Below are 17,401 nucleotides of genomic sequence, written 5' to 3'. Positions count from 1 at the left end.
CATACCCTCCCAATCACCATCATCATGATCCTTCTCCTCAATGGCTCCATTCTAGGACTATTATCTATTATCACTGATCCTCCTTTCCTTGCCCAGGTCCTCCTCCTCATCCTGGTGGTATGCCTCGAGGTCCTTCTCATCCTCCTGCCTCTTCCTCCTGGACTCTTCTTCAGCCGTGTGATCCTCATTTTGGCCCTGATCCCACCATCCTCAACCTGGTCCTCCTGCACTTCCAGTTTTCCTTTGTCCTGGACCTTAACTTCATCCCATACACCAGGAACCCTGGTACTGGCCATCTCCCCCCATTCATCAAGGTACTCCTGTTCATAGTCTTCCAGGTTGTCTTGTGCTCTGTTTTTTACCCTCATCCTACTAGTTTGCTTCCTCCTCCTTCTCATCCTCCTTGTATTCATAGTTTCCGCATCATCTGTGTCACTCTATTGGTCTTCCTCTTTCTAGTACTCTTTCTCCTTACTATACCCTGCCTGTGTGTCCTCCTCCTCACTCTCCTCACCTCCTTTGACTTCATTGCCTTCGGCTTCTCATCTTCTGTGTGCTTGTCCTCCTGGTCTTCCTCAGACTCCCTTTTGTCTTCCTTCTCCTCTTTCTTCCATTCCTCAAAAGTATCATCACTATCCCGGTCCTTCTCCTCATGGACCGTTTCCTTCTCCTTGTCTGCTCCTCTTCCTCCTTATTTGTTGTTTCTCCTACTGGACCTTCCCTTTCTGCTCCTTCTCATTTTCTTCCCTCCCCATTGTGCTCCTTCTCCAGGTGCTAGACCTACTTCTCCAGCTCTTTCTCGTATGCATACTACTGATCCTAAACCTCTTCTTGGTTCTGAACCAAAGCAAGCAAAAGTGCAGTGAAGTAAGAGAAAGAATGAGGAATGTTGCCTGTCATTTGAGCTAGTGCAGGAGGAGGTAATAGGCCCCTGTTTCCATTGTTGTTCCAGAAGTGCTGCCTTAGCACAAGGAAGTGATTCCCTGTAAGTCCATTTCCATCTAGTGCACTAACCTCAAACTTCAATACTCATCTTCCATACTCTTCATTCCTCTCCTGACTTTATGTGTGGAAACAGTGAGGAATGTGAGGGTCATATATCTATTGATTTGACTCATGTTGCACTGCAGCCCTACAAAATATGACACTTGTCTTCACCCGTCCGGATCTGGTCCACTTGGACCTGGACTACCTGACCTTGGTTTTCTTGGGTCCCCTGATGGCCCCGGAACAGGCTTCCCAGTCATCAAGGGTTTCCTTCCTGTCCCCAGGCTTGGCCGTACTTTTCCTTTTGGCCCTGGGACTCCTGGTGGTCCTGGCACTCCTCCAATTGGTCCTTTTGGTCGTTGTCTTCCATCAGTTTCTAGTACTATTCAGACGTGTTCTGTGCCAGCTCCTCCTAGGTCTGGTAATTTATTGACTCATTTCCTCTATTCTGATCTTCCTGATGTTAATTCTGGTACTGCTGGTCCTAATGATCTTTATCCCTCTGGCCCTTCTAGACATATTTGTCCCTCTCTTGCTAGTCATGGTCATTCTTGCTTTGGCCAATGGTCCCTGTCATCATGGACAGCTGAACCCTCCTAGTGCTTGTCATCATGGCTATATCTTGCGTATCCTCCTAGTCCTAGTGCTTTTGGTTCCAAACCCCCTGCTCTTCCTGTGCTTACTAGTGATCCAGGTCCTTTTGTGGCTTATCCTTTCCCCTTTGCTCATCTTCCCAATTTTATGCTAAGCAGTTTTGGTAAAGGAAGACTGAATAAACAGCTAACCAGGCATCCCTCCAACTCCCATTCTTCCATTGCTAATGATGAACACCAACAGGGCTCACTCACAAAAAACATCTGGTTAAGGTAGATGCTGAGGAGATCTATGCTGATTCATCACGCTTGAAGCTATAATAACAGTAACGTAAATCTGGTGGTTGTTGCACAAGTTGAATATGGAGGTTTGCCATCTATAGTCACAGCCTTGAAACATCATAAAATAGCTCTAAGAATTATTGTGCCTTCTTCAGCTTCCGGTCAGGACACAACTCAGGCCAAAGGAGTTGATCATACATGTGTATCTCCTGTGTGGCTAAGGGACTGCACACAGTTAATGTATATTGGCACCACTGATGTTTCCTGGTGTCAGCATACTACACTAGGATTCTCAATGTAAGAATCACCAGAACTAACTCACATTCCAGATCTAGCTCAACAATGGCTGCCTGATTGAGAATCCAGCTGAATCCCCTTCTATTCTGAGCCCTTCTCACCCTCTACTCCCTAGCTCTTTTATTTTTTCCCCCTCCGTGCAGCCCTAAACTGAGTAGGGAAAGGTTGAAAAAACTTTCCTATTGACATCCTTTTCCACCAGTAAATTCTTTTCACAGCTGACTTTAAAGGCTTGCAACTCCTCAGGCAAAGACGGTTGCACTAAGTAAACTTTTATTCATTGAAGTGAATCAAACTGTACAGATATGGATGTCTAGGCTGGTATATTCTACTCCATGATGATATTGTGAGAAATTGGGTTATTGTTTTAGGTGGATGAAACCTTTTTGAAGCAGCAACCACAATCCTCATCAGGATCAACCACAAAAAGTCACTAACTTATTCTATGCTTAACCCTCGGGTAGCTTGGCACAAAAGCACTCAGGCTTAAATGAGAGGCAATGTGTGAAATATTTATGCAGCATTTAAACAGTAATAACATGAAAACACAACACAAGAAAAATTTGACACCAATCTCAGAAAATATAGTACATTTCAATACATAATATGATACTATAACAACCAAAAATCCTGTGAGTAGAACTGGAATGTTCTAGGTGAAAGTAGCACTCGAAATCTCAAAGTGCTAAGTGTGGTTAGCTGGGCATGCTGGACCAGAAAAAAGTCACAAGTTCATGCCGATCACAATGGTGTGTGGGATGTGCACAGGACCGAGGTGAGCCCCTATATGGGTGTATTTGGTTGTACTTGGGCTGAGATGTGAGTTTCTACAGTTCTGATGGGGCCTCCGATCATGAGGTGTTGCAATGCAAGACCCTGTGTCTACTTGGAACATGCTGCCTCGGTTCTGAAGAAGCCACCAATCAGGTGGTATGATGTGAGGTCCGGATTTTAGATTTGTCATTCTGCGACAGCTCCGATAAGGCCATCGATCAGGAGCTGAAAGGTGCTACATTGTGAGGTCATGTATTGAGAAGGATTGCTCTGCGCCGGTTCTGAGCACACCCACTCTTGGGCCAGGAGCAGTGCACTCTGATGCCAACCGAAGGTCCAGAACTCAAGAGGCACCTCTTGGAGAGCATGACTCACTCAAGCAGAGCAGTTGGGTCTAGACAGCTGGGCAGATGCAGGACAGGTCTCTTGTGATGTACTTGTATCTCACACAGGAGCCCAGCCAGCTAGCCCTTGGAGTCACTCTGGTGGTTCTGGACGCAAGGAGCACGTCTAGTGCTCTGCCTTCAGGCAGTAGGGCAGCAAGACAGTCCTTCCAGCAGCAGAGCAGAAGAGAAGTCTTTCTTCTGAATCTTCCACAAGTTTAGAAGTGATCTCATGAATAGCTCTAAAGGGCCAATAATTGTACCTGGTGCCAGCCTTTGAAGCGGGGGAATCTTAGACCACCCCCATATATGGTTCTAGAAACTTCCTTACTGCCTCTGCCCAGGCTCCGAGTTGGCTGGGGTGACAATAGGCTGGTGTCAAGACCCTTTGTTAGTGTGCTGGGGCAGTCCTTTGAAATGTTATTGAAGCATGGAACTGCTCCGCCCCATCCATCCTGGAAGGATGGCCCAACCTCCCAACACGTAGTCGACCTTTTGTCTCACTGTCTGGGAGTAATACACAAAGGCCAACTACACCCAGTCATGTGACCCAGGACAGAGGCAGCAAGCTCCAAATGGTTAGAACAAGGAAATACCAAGGTTCCAAAAGTGGCACTTTCAGAATTGTGACCTAAAATCCGACTTTTACTACTAAAGAGTTTTTTTAGTTATAGTTCTTTGAGTGTAAAAATTGCTTTCCTATCTGCTCACAAGCTTAAGTTATCAACCATTAAGTGTAATAAGGTAACCCAATGCTATACTTTGAGAGAGCTAGGCTTGCAACAGTGAAAAATAACTTTAGGCATTTTTGACTACTAGATCATGTAAAACTTTAAACCAGTATGTCCTCCTTTTTAGATACAGTGCACCCTGCCCTATGAGCTTTGATGTCTACCCTATGAGTGACTAAAATGTTTTAAACAGGAAGGTTTAGGCCTTGCAAAAGGTTTTTGCCAGGTCGGACTGGCAGTTTAAAATTGCACTATAAGCTACAGTAGCAGGCCTGAGATGTTTTAAAAGGTTACTGTAATGGGTAGCACAATGAGTGCCGCAGGCGCACTCACAGTATTTAACTACAGGGTTACATGTAGTACCATATACTGGGGATTTACAAATAACTAAAATGTGCCTTTCAGGTGTAAGCTAATGTTACTATGTTTTAAGGAGAGAGCACACACACTTTGGCCTTTGTTGTGCAGAGTCCTAGAGCCAACAAAAACTGAGGGGCTGATTTAGAGCTCGGCAGATGGAATAGTCCATCACAAAGTGACGGATATCCCGGCCACCATATTACGATGTCCATAGGATATAATGGGATCATAATACGGCAGACAAGATGTCCATCACGTTTGTGACGGCGTAAACCCCTCTGCTGAACTCTAAATCATGCCCTAATTCAGAAAAACAGGAAAGGTGAATTCAAAAATTTGGGAGGGCTACCACCCAGAAGTGCCATGTCAGATAATAAACTGGATGTTTTTTCCAAATTCCGTTTGTTCCAATCTGAAAAAAATACGGTAAGACAGTAAACGTTTTTACATATATATCTATATATATATATATATACACGTAACATCAATATATTATTTGTGCTTGTCTAATGAAAACGTTCCATGGCTTCCACTTAGCCTAAAATACAAAAATATGCGTCTTTAATGTTTTTTTATTTTCCTTTCTCTACCTTGGATTTCTTATTTTCAGATTTTAAATCAGCATGCTTGAAAGTGCGTAGTTCATAACTGTGCTAGTTGCTTCAAAAACTAGTTGTCATTGGAGTAAACGTATAATCATTGTGGTGCAGCACCTCGTTTTAATCTCCTTTGTTGAGAACACTCTCCTATGTGCCCCCCAAAATTGTCAAACCTTTTGCTTACTTGTTAAAATATGTTCCGCACATTTTTTATTTTAACAGATGGAGCTGGCTAAAGAGGAAAAATGCGAGTTCCTTCCTTTCCTCTCACCCCGGAAGGTCGTAATGAAAGCAGGAAAAGTCGCTGCCATGGAATTCGTTCGCACTGAGCAGGACAGCTCCGGGAACTGGGTTGAGGACGAGGATCAGATAGTTCAGCTGAAAGCTAATGTTGTCATCAGCGCATTCGGCTCCGTTTTATGTGATCCCAAAGGTATTATTAAACTATAACGTGTAACGTTATGGTCTGCTATTATTGCATTTCTATAACCATCTCGTCTTATCAATGGCATATTTCATGCTACATTTTTCAATAAAGGGAGAGATTAAGCGTAATGCTCGCTTCTCTTGCTCAGTACTAATGTAGTACCCGTGCGAAAGTGTGTTAGCAGTCAAGTCTCTGTTGACACAGGGAACGGTAGGCAACAGGAGAAGCCACGTTAGAAGACACACGTCCTGACTGTCGTCAAATACGTTTGATTTTAAATTCAATTTCAATATGCCTACATTGATTCTTGACCCCAAGAGCATGTATAATGTTGCATGGTCATGTCTGTAGGTACTTCTGGATGATGACTCCTAAGAACATTGGGCAGCGATCTCATAAAAAGCAGAAAATCCCCGAGTCTGTTCAACTGGGGCCATATTATGCACAGTGCTCCGTGAGCACAAGTCTCTTCATCCGTTTTGTGAGCCACCAGCACAATCTAGTATCACAGAAAAGTCTATAGACACTTATGTGGCTCCTTCTATACTAAGATAGCGCTGGAGTTCCCTCATTTGTCTAGTGGCTTGGCCCCATGGAATGAGGGAAACGCAACTCTGTGCTGTATATTGAACGGAGGCAAAGAGGCCCACAGAAGGTGCGTTTTGATCGCCACAAAAATGTAGCACACAGTTAGCGTGACCCAGGCAGGCAGCACCCTGAAAAGGGAAAGTTCACTCAATTCACACATCTCTGTCAGCCCTTTGAAATGCAGGTGAGTTCTCCCAGCACAGTGAAAGGCAAAATGGGTGCTGCAAACAGCTGTTTCGCCTTTCACTAATGCACTGCCCTCAGTGTAGTATGAGCTCACGGCTACCCTGTGCATTATCCTCAATAGGCCCATTGAGAATGGTCTGGAACCTTCAGAAATGTGTGCTCATGCAATGCTTTCTGATATAATTCCTCACTTAGAGAGATTCACCTATTATTCCATGGGCAATTTTCATCACAGAATTACTAAGGTAATAAATATGGGCATTGGTTGTGACAGCTACTCTTTCTGTGCCAGATCATTTTATATGTACCAACAGATAGTCATTCATGCTTCAGTGAGCATCCCACATGAGCTTCGATCTGATAACTCTAGGGTCCTGACAGATAGCTATATATTCTTCATATATACTTATTGGCTATTTCTGTTACAAGATGCAACTCATTTGTTCAGACATTTCTGTGTGTAACTCATTCGGATTTACACCTTTTAAAGCGAGCCCTATTATGCAGACATTTTGTCCCAGAAATTGGATCCCAAAAAGGAGATTTTTGCATCTGGGCTTGCTTAGTCATACGCAATGGGCAGGGCCATTGGATATATGTGATAGGGAAGGACTAAAATATGCGGCAGGGTTGCATAAATGTATTATTATTAGTTATTTTTCCATTTGTAGATTGCATCTGACATCCTGGCACTGATAACTGCCGGACTCTACTAGTTTGCTAGTGCATCTATATAAATTGTTTAAAGACAGATTTTCGATGATTGTCTGAACTGCAACAATCCGAAGGTGGAATGGAAGAAGGAAGAAAGATTGTCCCATAGTCGAGCTGCCTCAATTTGAAAATCCCTTCCTCCAGTTACAAAAAATTCTGGCAGGACCCGAAGATCAGAGTCTGAAGAGCTCAGTATGTGATGAGGAAGATTACAGAAGAATTTCCAGTGGATAACCAGATTGTGCTCAACGAGTAGCCTTGTACACTAGACACAGAGAGATTTATTGAACACTGCTTTTTGGCACAGGCAGCCAGTACAATTTATTTAATGCCTCAGTGGTAGACATAAGAACAGTAAGAGCTCAAGCTAAATGGACTGCTGCGCTCTGGATTCCGTACAGTTTCTTGAGCAGATGATCAGAAGAGCTTAGAAATATGAAGTAATCGTAACTCAGTCTACTTAGGATCAAAGGTCACAGATGTATCAGGAGTAGCGGTAAAATCTGCGTGAAATATGAGGAGAGTTTGTTGACCTGAGATGTCAAAGAGAGGTCTGTTGGAACCCCACGTTTTTCACAGCTGATTAGGAGGTGGGGGAACTTCCTCTGGCCATGATCAGAAATTGGCAGACATAGGACGTGGTAACTTTCTTTTAGCATAGCAGAGAACCTCCATCTTTTTCCCATTAAACGTAAGTGAATTCTTTGAAGCAGGAACAGACCAATCAAATGAGATGTTAAATTGAGTGCCATCTGAATAATTCATATACTGGATACCATGTTTGTGAGACACTTATCCAGTGATCTGAGATATATGTTAATCAGAGTTAAATTATGCAGCAAGAAGAGCCAAATTATGCAGCATAATGTTCCTCATTTTGTTTAGGGGTGGACGTAACTCTCATAATTCAGGGTAGCATAATCACATTAACTGCCTAAAAATTCAGCCAAACTCTGCGGAATTACACAAGAAGAGTAGTTCTACATTTAGCATTATTTTGTTTTAGTGCAGAATTGCCCTTTGCATCCAAAATGGATGCGAGGAAGTATTTTGTGCTAAAAATATAATTAAAAGCAACTGAACGTGAATGGTGAGCTTGAGCAGCTGCTCACTCAATGTGCAATCCGGGTGGGATTTTCCCCCAACTCTTTCCCAGCATCTTGGGCTAGTTTTGCAGCCCAAAATACACCCTTGCATCCAAAATGGACATGAGTATGCATTTTTCACTAACAAAATAGCTCTATATATATGTTATACAACTAGAACAGCAACGCAACCAACTTCCCGTGCTCACTAAATGTGCTCCCTGAAATTACTTTTACTTACTTGAGAATGAAAAAATGTTATCTCCCCTTCCTGCAAAACAGAGCCGAAACTGAAATCAAAAGTCAACGGTGTTCTAGTGAATCCTCCTTCTAGTTAGTGGTAGAAATGGGTGTAAAACCAATCGGGGAAAGCTATACACTTATGAAAAGTGGATACAATTTTGAATTCAGCAAGGGGTCATATCTATAGATCCTTCAATGATTTCCTATAGAAATCAACAGTTGAAATGAAAATGTAATGAAAATGATTTGAGAAAAACAGCAATTTTGTCCATGTTTTCATCTGTAACTTCTAAATACTATGGCTGATTTTCGAAAGCACTATAATGTTCTGTCCCCTAGACCCTTGTTGTTGCGGGGATATATAGGACTTGTAGGTTCACCAAGAAGGTGAGGTACCCAGAGCCAATAACTAACCTACACCTTGCATTGTTTTTTCATTGTGTACTGGGTATACAGCAATTAATTTGGTAAAATATACAGAGTTAAAAATAGGTATCAAGGAAATCTGTGTATTTCTGAAATGGAAACAAGGTATAGAGTTTAGTAGCAGTGTTTATTTGCACACCTCTGAATTTGTGGGTTCCTATACTAGCATGTGAATTACAGGGCACTTCTCAAAATGACACATTCTACATTTGAAAGGTGCAGATATAGAGAAAGACACTTCCTCTACTATTTTGTATTTCTCTAAATCCCCTGATAAAAATGGTACCTCACTTGTGTGGGTAGGTCTAGTGCCCACAACAGGTCCAAAACCCAACATTCCAATGTTCCTCGCTGTGGGTTTTGGGCCGTAACTCAGCCGGCACCTATAGTGTTAGGAATCCTCAAGGTGCCTCCTGCGTTATCTGTCAGCATCCCCAGGGATTAGGGTTAAATCATATCTCTGTTCTTGGTTAAACCTTCATGTTTCTAAGTAAACATAATGTGCTATGTAACACAATTGGTTTTATCAATGCTTCTTTTACCAATGTCTGTTTCCTAATGTGAGCAGGTGCAGACATGTGCTTCTAATTGGGTGCGGTGTAGACATGTGCTTCTAATTGGGTGTGGTGACTCATCCACATGTGGAAACTCAACTGCTTTCCTGATTGGCTATAAATAGCAGAGTGAGGCATGCCTCCATGCTTGGCTTTGTTTTGCTTCCTGATCTCAGCATCTGATTTGGCAGTCCAGCCCCTGCTGTAATCCTCGTATTCAGGACTTTCGAGGCAATTCTTTTCCTCATTCCTGTACCAGCTGACACCAGGCATTCCTCCAGCACTCCAGAAAAGACTGCAGCTAAGTGACTAGTATTCTCCAGGAAGTTTGTTCTTTGAGCGCCGCGCTTTCCTAGAACAGCTGGTGTATTTCAGACCTCGTATTTTGGCAGAGTGCTTATCTTGAAGAGACAAATGCATTTCTGAACATTCTACATTATTATTGTCGTTGCTTGCCTAAATGTGCTTCAGGAAATCTGCTTGAGCTCGAGTACTAGAAAAAGTGATAGTGCAATTTTAAAAGAGCATTTACATGACTTTTCTTTCTCTAATAGCATAACTCTTGGATTTAAATTGTGTCATTCATGCCTGTGTTTCAGGTTTGAGGAATTTGCTTTTGAAGGGTTTTTCACACACACAGTGAAATCAAACCAAACTGTGCCACCCTAACTATTTAAACCCAGAGTGGACATTTGTATTTTTTGGATTGTTTTTGTTCCTTTTAGTTTAACCCTATGGATGCTGGAAAGTTATACGTGATATAAATAATGCACTCGTTTGCCTTTCTTCTGCATGATAAGTGCAACCACAGTTCTAATTGTAGTGTGCAGCAGTGAATCTCTGTGAAGCCAGCCCTAGTATTGCAGTACTTATTGTTATCGTACTCAGTTTGGGTTTTTGGTAATGCAGTGTTAGTAATTGTGCCAACAGTTATTATTATCCAAGAAAAGTGCTGGAGCGTCCCGGTGTTCTTCTACCGCTCCCGTTGCCCATATCAGAAAGAGAGATTCAGTTTCAAGGAAGTTGAGTGCACTAACACTACTATCACTCTGTCAACAACGACCTGTCCTCCCAGAGATACAGGGTGCATGGCTGGACCGGCAAGATGTGGCAGTGTTTCGTCTCTTTCCCTTCCACTCCCCCTTTCCTTTTGGGACACCTGCCGGAGGTTTCTGTGTCCACCAGGAAGTGCCAAGATGAGTTCCAGGAGGTCAGGGGGCATACCATTGACCCAGCAGACATCCTGCTTTTCAGGTGAGTGGCCCGTCAGGATGTAGAGTAATCCAGCAAACCTGTACATTTTTGAACATTAGACATCCCAGGGAATCCAGGATGGGGTCACTTATGCAGCACTCGTCAGGTTCTGTTTCCCAGAATCACTGGCAAACCTAAGAATTTGTCTTAAAAACACATTTTCCTCACATTTCTGTGATAGAAAGCTCTGGAATCTGAGGGGAGCCACAAACTTCCTTCCACCCAGCATTTCTCGAAGTCTCCCGATAAAAATGGTGCCTCACTTTCGTGGGTAGGCTTAGTGCCCACAACAGGAAATGGCCCAAAATATATTGTGGAGATATAAAAAATTATCTATCACAAGACAACCTGGTTTTGGAGTGGGGTAGCTTTGTATTTGGTCCCAGGCTGTGAGGTATCATTTTTATCAAGAGACTGAGGGCAACGGGTAAAATTTGTACCAGTGCAGTAAACTCACACAAAAATGTGAGGAAAAGGTGATTTATTTTAGCTAAATTTGAGGTTTGCAGGAGATTGTGGGTAAGAAAACATTGGGTGATCCATGCAACCCACACCTCCCTGGACTCCCTCAGGAGTCTAGTTTTCTAAAATGTCTAGGTTAGGTAGCTTTCCCTAGGTGATCGCCAGGCCCGGGACCTAAAACTCAGATACCGCCTTGCAAAAACAGGTTGTTTTGTGATAGATAAGGGGCCACCTGTGGTTTTGGGCTTGGGTTCGATGGCCATCTAGGGAAATCTACCAAGCCTAGACATGCACACCACCAGCCAAGCACAAGTCCACAAACACCACCAGCAAAATGCCAGTAGACACAAAGCCAGCCAAATGCCAGTACACGCAGACCATCAATCGAACCCAGTTGACACACATGCACAGAACCTTTTCCTAGTATCCAGTAGTTTTCTGCCCCCTTTAGAGGCAGATGAGCCTAAAGCTATTGCTGATCTGACTCCAAGGAAGGCAGAAATGTGCCCCTAAATAAGGGGAGCGACCCTTGCCTATGGGGCCGCGCCCTGATATGCCTATGAACCTATCCCTGGTGCCTAGTGGGCTTTTTGCCCTCCTTGGGGTGCAGATAGAGTGTAATAACTACCATCAGAAAAACTGTGCCCATTTTTTTTGGGGGGTGAGGGTATCAGCATGTTCGATCTGGAGAGCCCCCACCCCTACACAAAGAAAAATGAATCCCTTGTGCCTAGTGGGCTTGTTGTCCCCCCCCCCCCCAGGGGCGCAAATTTGGGGCTGCTGTCCATATCTGCCCCACAGGGAGGGCAGATAGACTGTGCTCATTTTTCTGGGGGTTTGGGGCATTGACATGCCCATAGTGGACAGCTCCCACCCCTATTCTAAAAAAAATATATGTATTTACCGGTGATATTTACTGGTGCCTAGTGTGCGTTCTGCCCTCCCAGTGGGGCAGATCGGGGGCTATTGCCTGCATCTGACCCCTGAGAGGTCAGAAAGACTGTGCCCATTTTGTTGGGAGTGAGGGCAATGACATGGCCATTGTGTCAATGCCCCCATTCCCACTCTAACAAAATAAATATAATCCCTGGTGCCTAATGTACTTTCTTCCCTCCTGGGGGAGGCATATCAGGGGCTATTACCCCCATCTACCCCCACAGGGGTTGGGGGGCAGAAAGACTGAATATGGCCAAAAAAAGAGGGGAGCAAAAGGCCTTGCCCAAGGGACCGCTTCCCCTCCCTGAAGTGTAGTGGTGGATCTCTGCTTTGGGATCGCCCTTCTGCAGTAATGCACTAAGGAGGCATACCTCTTCCATCTTCATAGGTGCTGTGGGGGCTGATATAGTCCCCTGAGCACCTAGACAGTGAAAATGAAATGACCAAATTGGTTTGTTTCACTTTCATTTTCATTTTCACTAAAGTGACGTCCGTGCTCAGTGTGTGCTGCTCATAATTTCAGTGGAAACTAAAAACAATCTCAGGAGTTTTTCCCAGCTCCTGAGTCTGTTTGGAGAAAATAGACTTGTTTGCTCCTGTGATGAGGATGAAATGGTTCTGTCCTCCGCACATGAGTGGCAGTGCGCATGACTGAACTTTTCCATCATGCGCACCAAAGGGGTTAAAGGTCTAGAAATGAAAATGTTGATCAACTGACATTTGTTGGTTACACGCAAACCTAAATTATTCATTTTCGTTGCATATTACTTTAAATGGGATTGCCTGGAGATCTATAGGCACTTCTTTTACATATAATTTAATCACATTGACAACACAATTTCGTCCCACATTGCCACATAAGTTCACTGGCTCTGTGCAATTCTGCAGAAACCCCCTTTCTAACTTCTTGTGAGTGCTTATCAGTCCAGTGTCACTCTACGGATAGTTGGTTTGCTTTCCCAATTCCAGTGGATATGCACAGTATTCACATACATTGTTTACATACTTGATTGTGAGTCTTTTGCAAATACAGAACTAAATATGTCATAAACTCTTGCACAAAGTAAGCATGTACATGTTTTGGCCATTTCCTTGCTTAACTCTATAGGCGTGACTTAGTGATGGGTGGACTGGAACTCCGTCCTAAACGTGACTCATACTATGTCCCTCTTATTACAAATGCATTAGGACATAGGGCCTGATTACAACTTTGGTGGAGGGGGTTGATCCGTCCCAAATGTGACAGATATCCCACCCACCGTATTACGAGTTCCATAGGATATAATGGACACGTAATAGGGAGGTTGGGATATCTGTCACATTTGGGACAGATTAACCCCCTCCGACAAAGTTGTAATCAGGCCCATAGTGTGCTTGTAATAAGACAGACATCTGTGAGGTTTGTGATGGAGTACCTCTCCATCAATTTCAAAATCCAGCCCTGTGCCAAGAAAAGCTTCATGACTCAGCTTCACAGAGAGAATAATTAGACATTATTTTAAAAGACTGTCCTTAGTGGATAAAGAGCCCTCATAGTTAATTCAATTCATGAAATATAAAGCCATAAAGTAAAATCGCCTGCTTCTCTTCTATACCACAATTAAAAATATAATACTCTTTGTAGTACAAATAGCTCGCCAAATATATGAGGCAATACTGAAACATAAGAAGGGATCCACCAGAGCACACAATAGTTTTAAAGCAACATTGTAATCCCTAAAATTATGTGCAATAAAAATTGGTTTTAAGTAATGTTTCCTACAAAGCTACAAATTAAAATAAAGAACTGTGTGCTCTGTTTCAAGGTACTGTCACATGGACCTTTTACCAAGTTTCCGGGCCGCTGCGTCATGGTGGGGGATCTGACAAGAAAATGTACCATACTACTTGCACCGAGCAAGGACAAAACGGTGTTGAGTGTAAGATGCAAGGACAAATACGGTTGGAGGCCCTCCTGAGAACTAGGTGACATAGAAGAAACAATAGTGGATTTCTTAGATTCAGTAAGGACCCTATTTCAGACCTCTCATCTAAATAATGGGCCTTAACCATTGTCTTATGGAAGGCTAACACTCTATGTGGGCTATGGAGCACAGGGTTACCAAATAATGATTTAAAAGTTTCGTTAGTATGGGAAAGCCAGGGGATATTCAAGGCATAATCAAGTTCTAGGCAATCCATTTTAATGGCTTTCTTGAAGGCCATTTCAGGTTTAGACCAAGTTGAGTCCCATAACTTAATCAGCTTGAGCAAGAGTAAGTCCTCCAGGTGAGTTAGTCAAACCTCTTTATGGAGAATGTAAGATGGGACAGAAGTAGGAGTACATAAGTAATGCCTAAGAAAGACATTCTCTTTAACCTGTAGAGGACTACTACATGTAAAGACCCACATCTAGATCAGCAGACAATGCTTTTGCCTTGTAAATATTAATCATTACCTTGACTACCTAGTTTGCAGGAGAACCTAAAGACTCCCTCACATACACCGCTCAGTTTAGGTCTGACATTTTGAATGTGTTAGAACCATGAGCCATTATTGGTAAAAAGGATGCCCAATATTTAAATGAATTTACCCTCACAATTGGGGAACACCCTAATAAAGAAAGTTCTGTACTTTTGGGTGTTTTTCCCATATGCCACTGTGAATGTATTTGCTCTATTGAGCTTTAATTTCCTAGTCTCTATAAAATAGGCGAACATGTCCATGAATCTCTGCAAACCAACTGAGGTCATCGACATCAGGCCAACATTGTTGGCATAGAATAACAATACAACTGAATGACCAGCGATTATAGGCACATCAGCTTGGTAAGACCTCAGGACATCGTCTACTCCATTAATGTAAAGGGAAAATAAAAATAGAGCCATAACACAGCCTTGTCTAATTACCCTCTTGATACTAAACGGTGGGAAACTATCTCCGTTAGAGCCAAAACAGACCTTTGCAGACAAATTCCTGTAAAACGGGGACAAAAAAGCACAATATTCTCTGAGGCCCCATATGAGGGCAGTGTGCACCAAAAGATCAAATGGTCCACCAAATCAAAAGAGCTACTGAGTTTGGCAAAGCACATGTAGAGAGCACCTGGCTTTGCTTGTGTGTACTTCCCAATACGCAGGTTCAAATTCCCACTCTGTTCCACTGTCCCCAACCCCTTTCTGATTATATGTTGGGCATCACTGCTCTAATTCCTGAAAGAGGAGCCTACCCATCAGTTTTGCAGAGAAAAGCAGGGAGATATGACAATAGCACTTCAGATCAGATCTGTCTCCCCTCTTACAAATCGGCACAATAATGGAAATGGACCAGCTGGAAGGGATCGGACCCTGAACAGCTGCATTGAATAGTTCTGTCAGGGAAGGGCCTCCAGAGTTCAATCATTGTCTTAAAGGCATCAACCCGGTACTCGGCAGGACCAGAAGCTTTACCTCCTGTACTGTATTCTAGGGCACTAAGGACCTCGCCCAGAGTAACTTCTAGGGGCCTATTACATGTTTTATTGACACTATTACAAGCATCCCCCTTGAGGGAACAAAATATCTCAGAAAATGGTCAACCCTGTGGTATCTTTTTTTAAAAAAAGGGGCATTAACTGTTTTCCATTATTGTTTTCAGCTGACAGAGCAAGGTTGTTCCACGCCTCTTCCCTAAGCAGCGTTTTCCTAGAGAATACGGCCAGGTTATAGTTCTTCCTGATATGTTTAAAAGCTTTGTGGTCCTTAGGTGAATTATGCAGAGCAATCCAGAGCTTCTTAGATTCCTGAATACACAAGTGGTCAAACTAGCCATGTCTCTTTAAGACCTTGGACTAGGAAATGGCATCAGTATGGCACTGAGGGATCTAGCAATGATTTCAAATGCACAAATCACCCTAGCATTGTCCACCTCCTTACCCAGGCAATAAATAATGTTAGTAGTATTTGTTGTTCGCACTTTTCCCAGTGCATATAGAGGGTCTACCCCTGCCCATTTAATTTGAAGACCATTAGATCCAACTGGGTCAGCATTCACTATCTCGGTATTTATTGCAGGGCTGTTAGCATAAGTAGACACATCAATACTTAAGGATTAGGATCACTCACTGCAGTTAGTATTACCCTAAGCATGAGGTAGGAATCACTAGCACCTGAGGAAATTAAAATATGATTAATAGTTGTATGGGCTCCTCTGCCAATAAAAGAGGGGATCTGCACATTGTTTTCTGTATTAGGACTTTTTAGAAGTAAAAAATCATATTTGAAAAGCAGTGAGTTTCAGGACTGACCATAGGCATTGTATGCAACCACAACTATGTGATTGATTATGCTACATACACTCCTCATTGGAAGGGAGCATTTTTGTACATTAAAATTACCATCCCAGATGATAGGACAATTTGTTTTAATAGGCCGCAAAAATGCATTGATATTGGCATCAAGAGCAGTGCAACATCCCTACAAGAAGAGTCAAACCAATTGTTGTACAAAATGATTACCACCAAATCTGACTCACCCTTAAATGACAGCCACATGAGCTGATAATAAGGTAAGACAATAGCAAACCTTCTGATAACAATAGGTAACAAAGTGGACATTAACATTTGCAAACCACCTTTAGGCCACCATGAGTGTATTGGAGAAGCTGTAGTAAAAACTGAGACAAACCCTTCAACATTGAATGGTCCAATACTCCAGGTTTCTTGGAGATATATCACATGTTAGATAGAAATAATATGGGCCCAGTCTGGGGCAGTTAATTTACTTTGAAGATCAAATATATCCCAAGAAGTGAAATAACAAAATCTGTTTTAGTCCAGATGTATTGAGGGTGAAGATGGAGACAAAACAGGGGAACTAGATGGACTTAATTGGGTCATCCTAGTCGCTAAAAATAAATCAATTGGAAAGAGAAGCTGATTCAGCTATAGGATCAAAATAAGGGCACAAGGTATTGGCAGTCTGATTGGTTATGCCATCCGGACTAGTAAAGTGACAACTTCCTACAGGGGTATGGTGTTAGTCTATTTCTAACAGGTTGCTTAGAGCTCCAAACCTATCGGAAGTGGTAACATAAAAAGCACAATCAGTACGTAACAATAAAAATAACTCAGGGAAAGAAGTGCAATATTTCCAGGGCTTGGAGAGAAGTCGTGACCCTGGACAAAATCTCACTTGCAGCCCACTGGTGTTTAAAAGTGATGTTAACACAATTACCCTTGAACATTTTTTAGTTGGCTTGATCCACCTCTCCCTCCTTATCATTAGGAATTGATTGGCCTTAGAGATTGGGATGACAAACTTAGAGTGTAGCCAGTGAAGAACCTTATTCCTTATCTGAGTGGATGACTCAGTTGTTTCTGGTGGCTGGAGGGAAGCACATTTATCATTGTGAACACAAATGGGCAGCAAGCAGGAGGTAAGTTGATGGTGACCATGCTGGGAGGTGCCGTCTTTCCTTTGAGTATGCATATTTCATGTCAGTGACACCTGGCAAGGATTCAAGAGATTGAGCTCTACTGGGATCCCTGAATGGAAGAGTAAT

General features: G+C 42.8%; 1 protein-coding gene across 2 annotated transcripts in view; it reads left to right on the top strand.

The window, feature by feature from the left end:
- The window catches only part of DPYD (dihydropyrimidine dehydrogenase), a 3,199,941-nt gene that overhangs the window by 1,473,424 nt on the left and 1,709,116 nt on the right, over positions 1–17,401 (top strand). For both annotated transcript variants that reach the window (XM_069232136.1, XM_069232137.1), the window contains exon 11: positions 5,229–5,439. In XM_069232136.1, coding sequence (XP_069088237.1) covers positions 5,229–5,439 — 211 coding nt within the window. The remainder of the gene's footprint in view (positions 1–5,228; positions 5,440–17,401) is intronic.

This window comes from Pleurodeles waltl, chromosome 4_2 (assembly GCF_031143425.1).
Source record: "Pleurodeles waltl isolate 20211129_DDA chromosome 4_2, aPleWal1.hap1.20221129, whole genome shotgun sequence".
Lineage (NCBI taxonomy): Eukaryota > Metazoa > Chordata > Amphibia > Caudata > Salamandridae > Pleurodeles > Pleurodeles waltl.
This window is presented reverse-complemented; position numbering and strand designations above follow the sequence as displayed.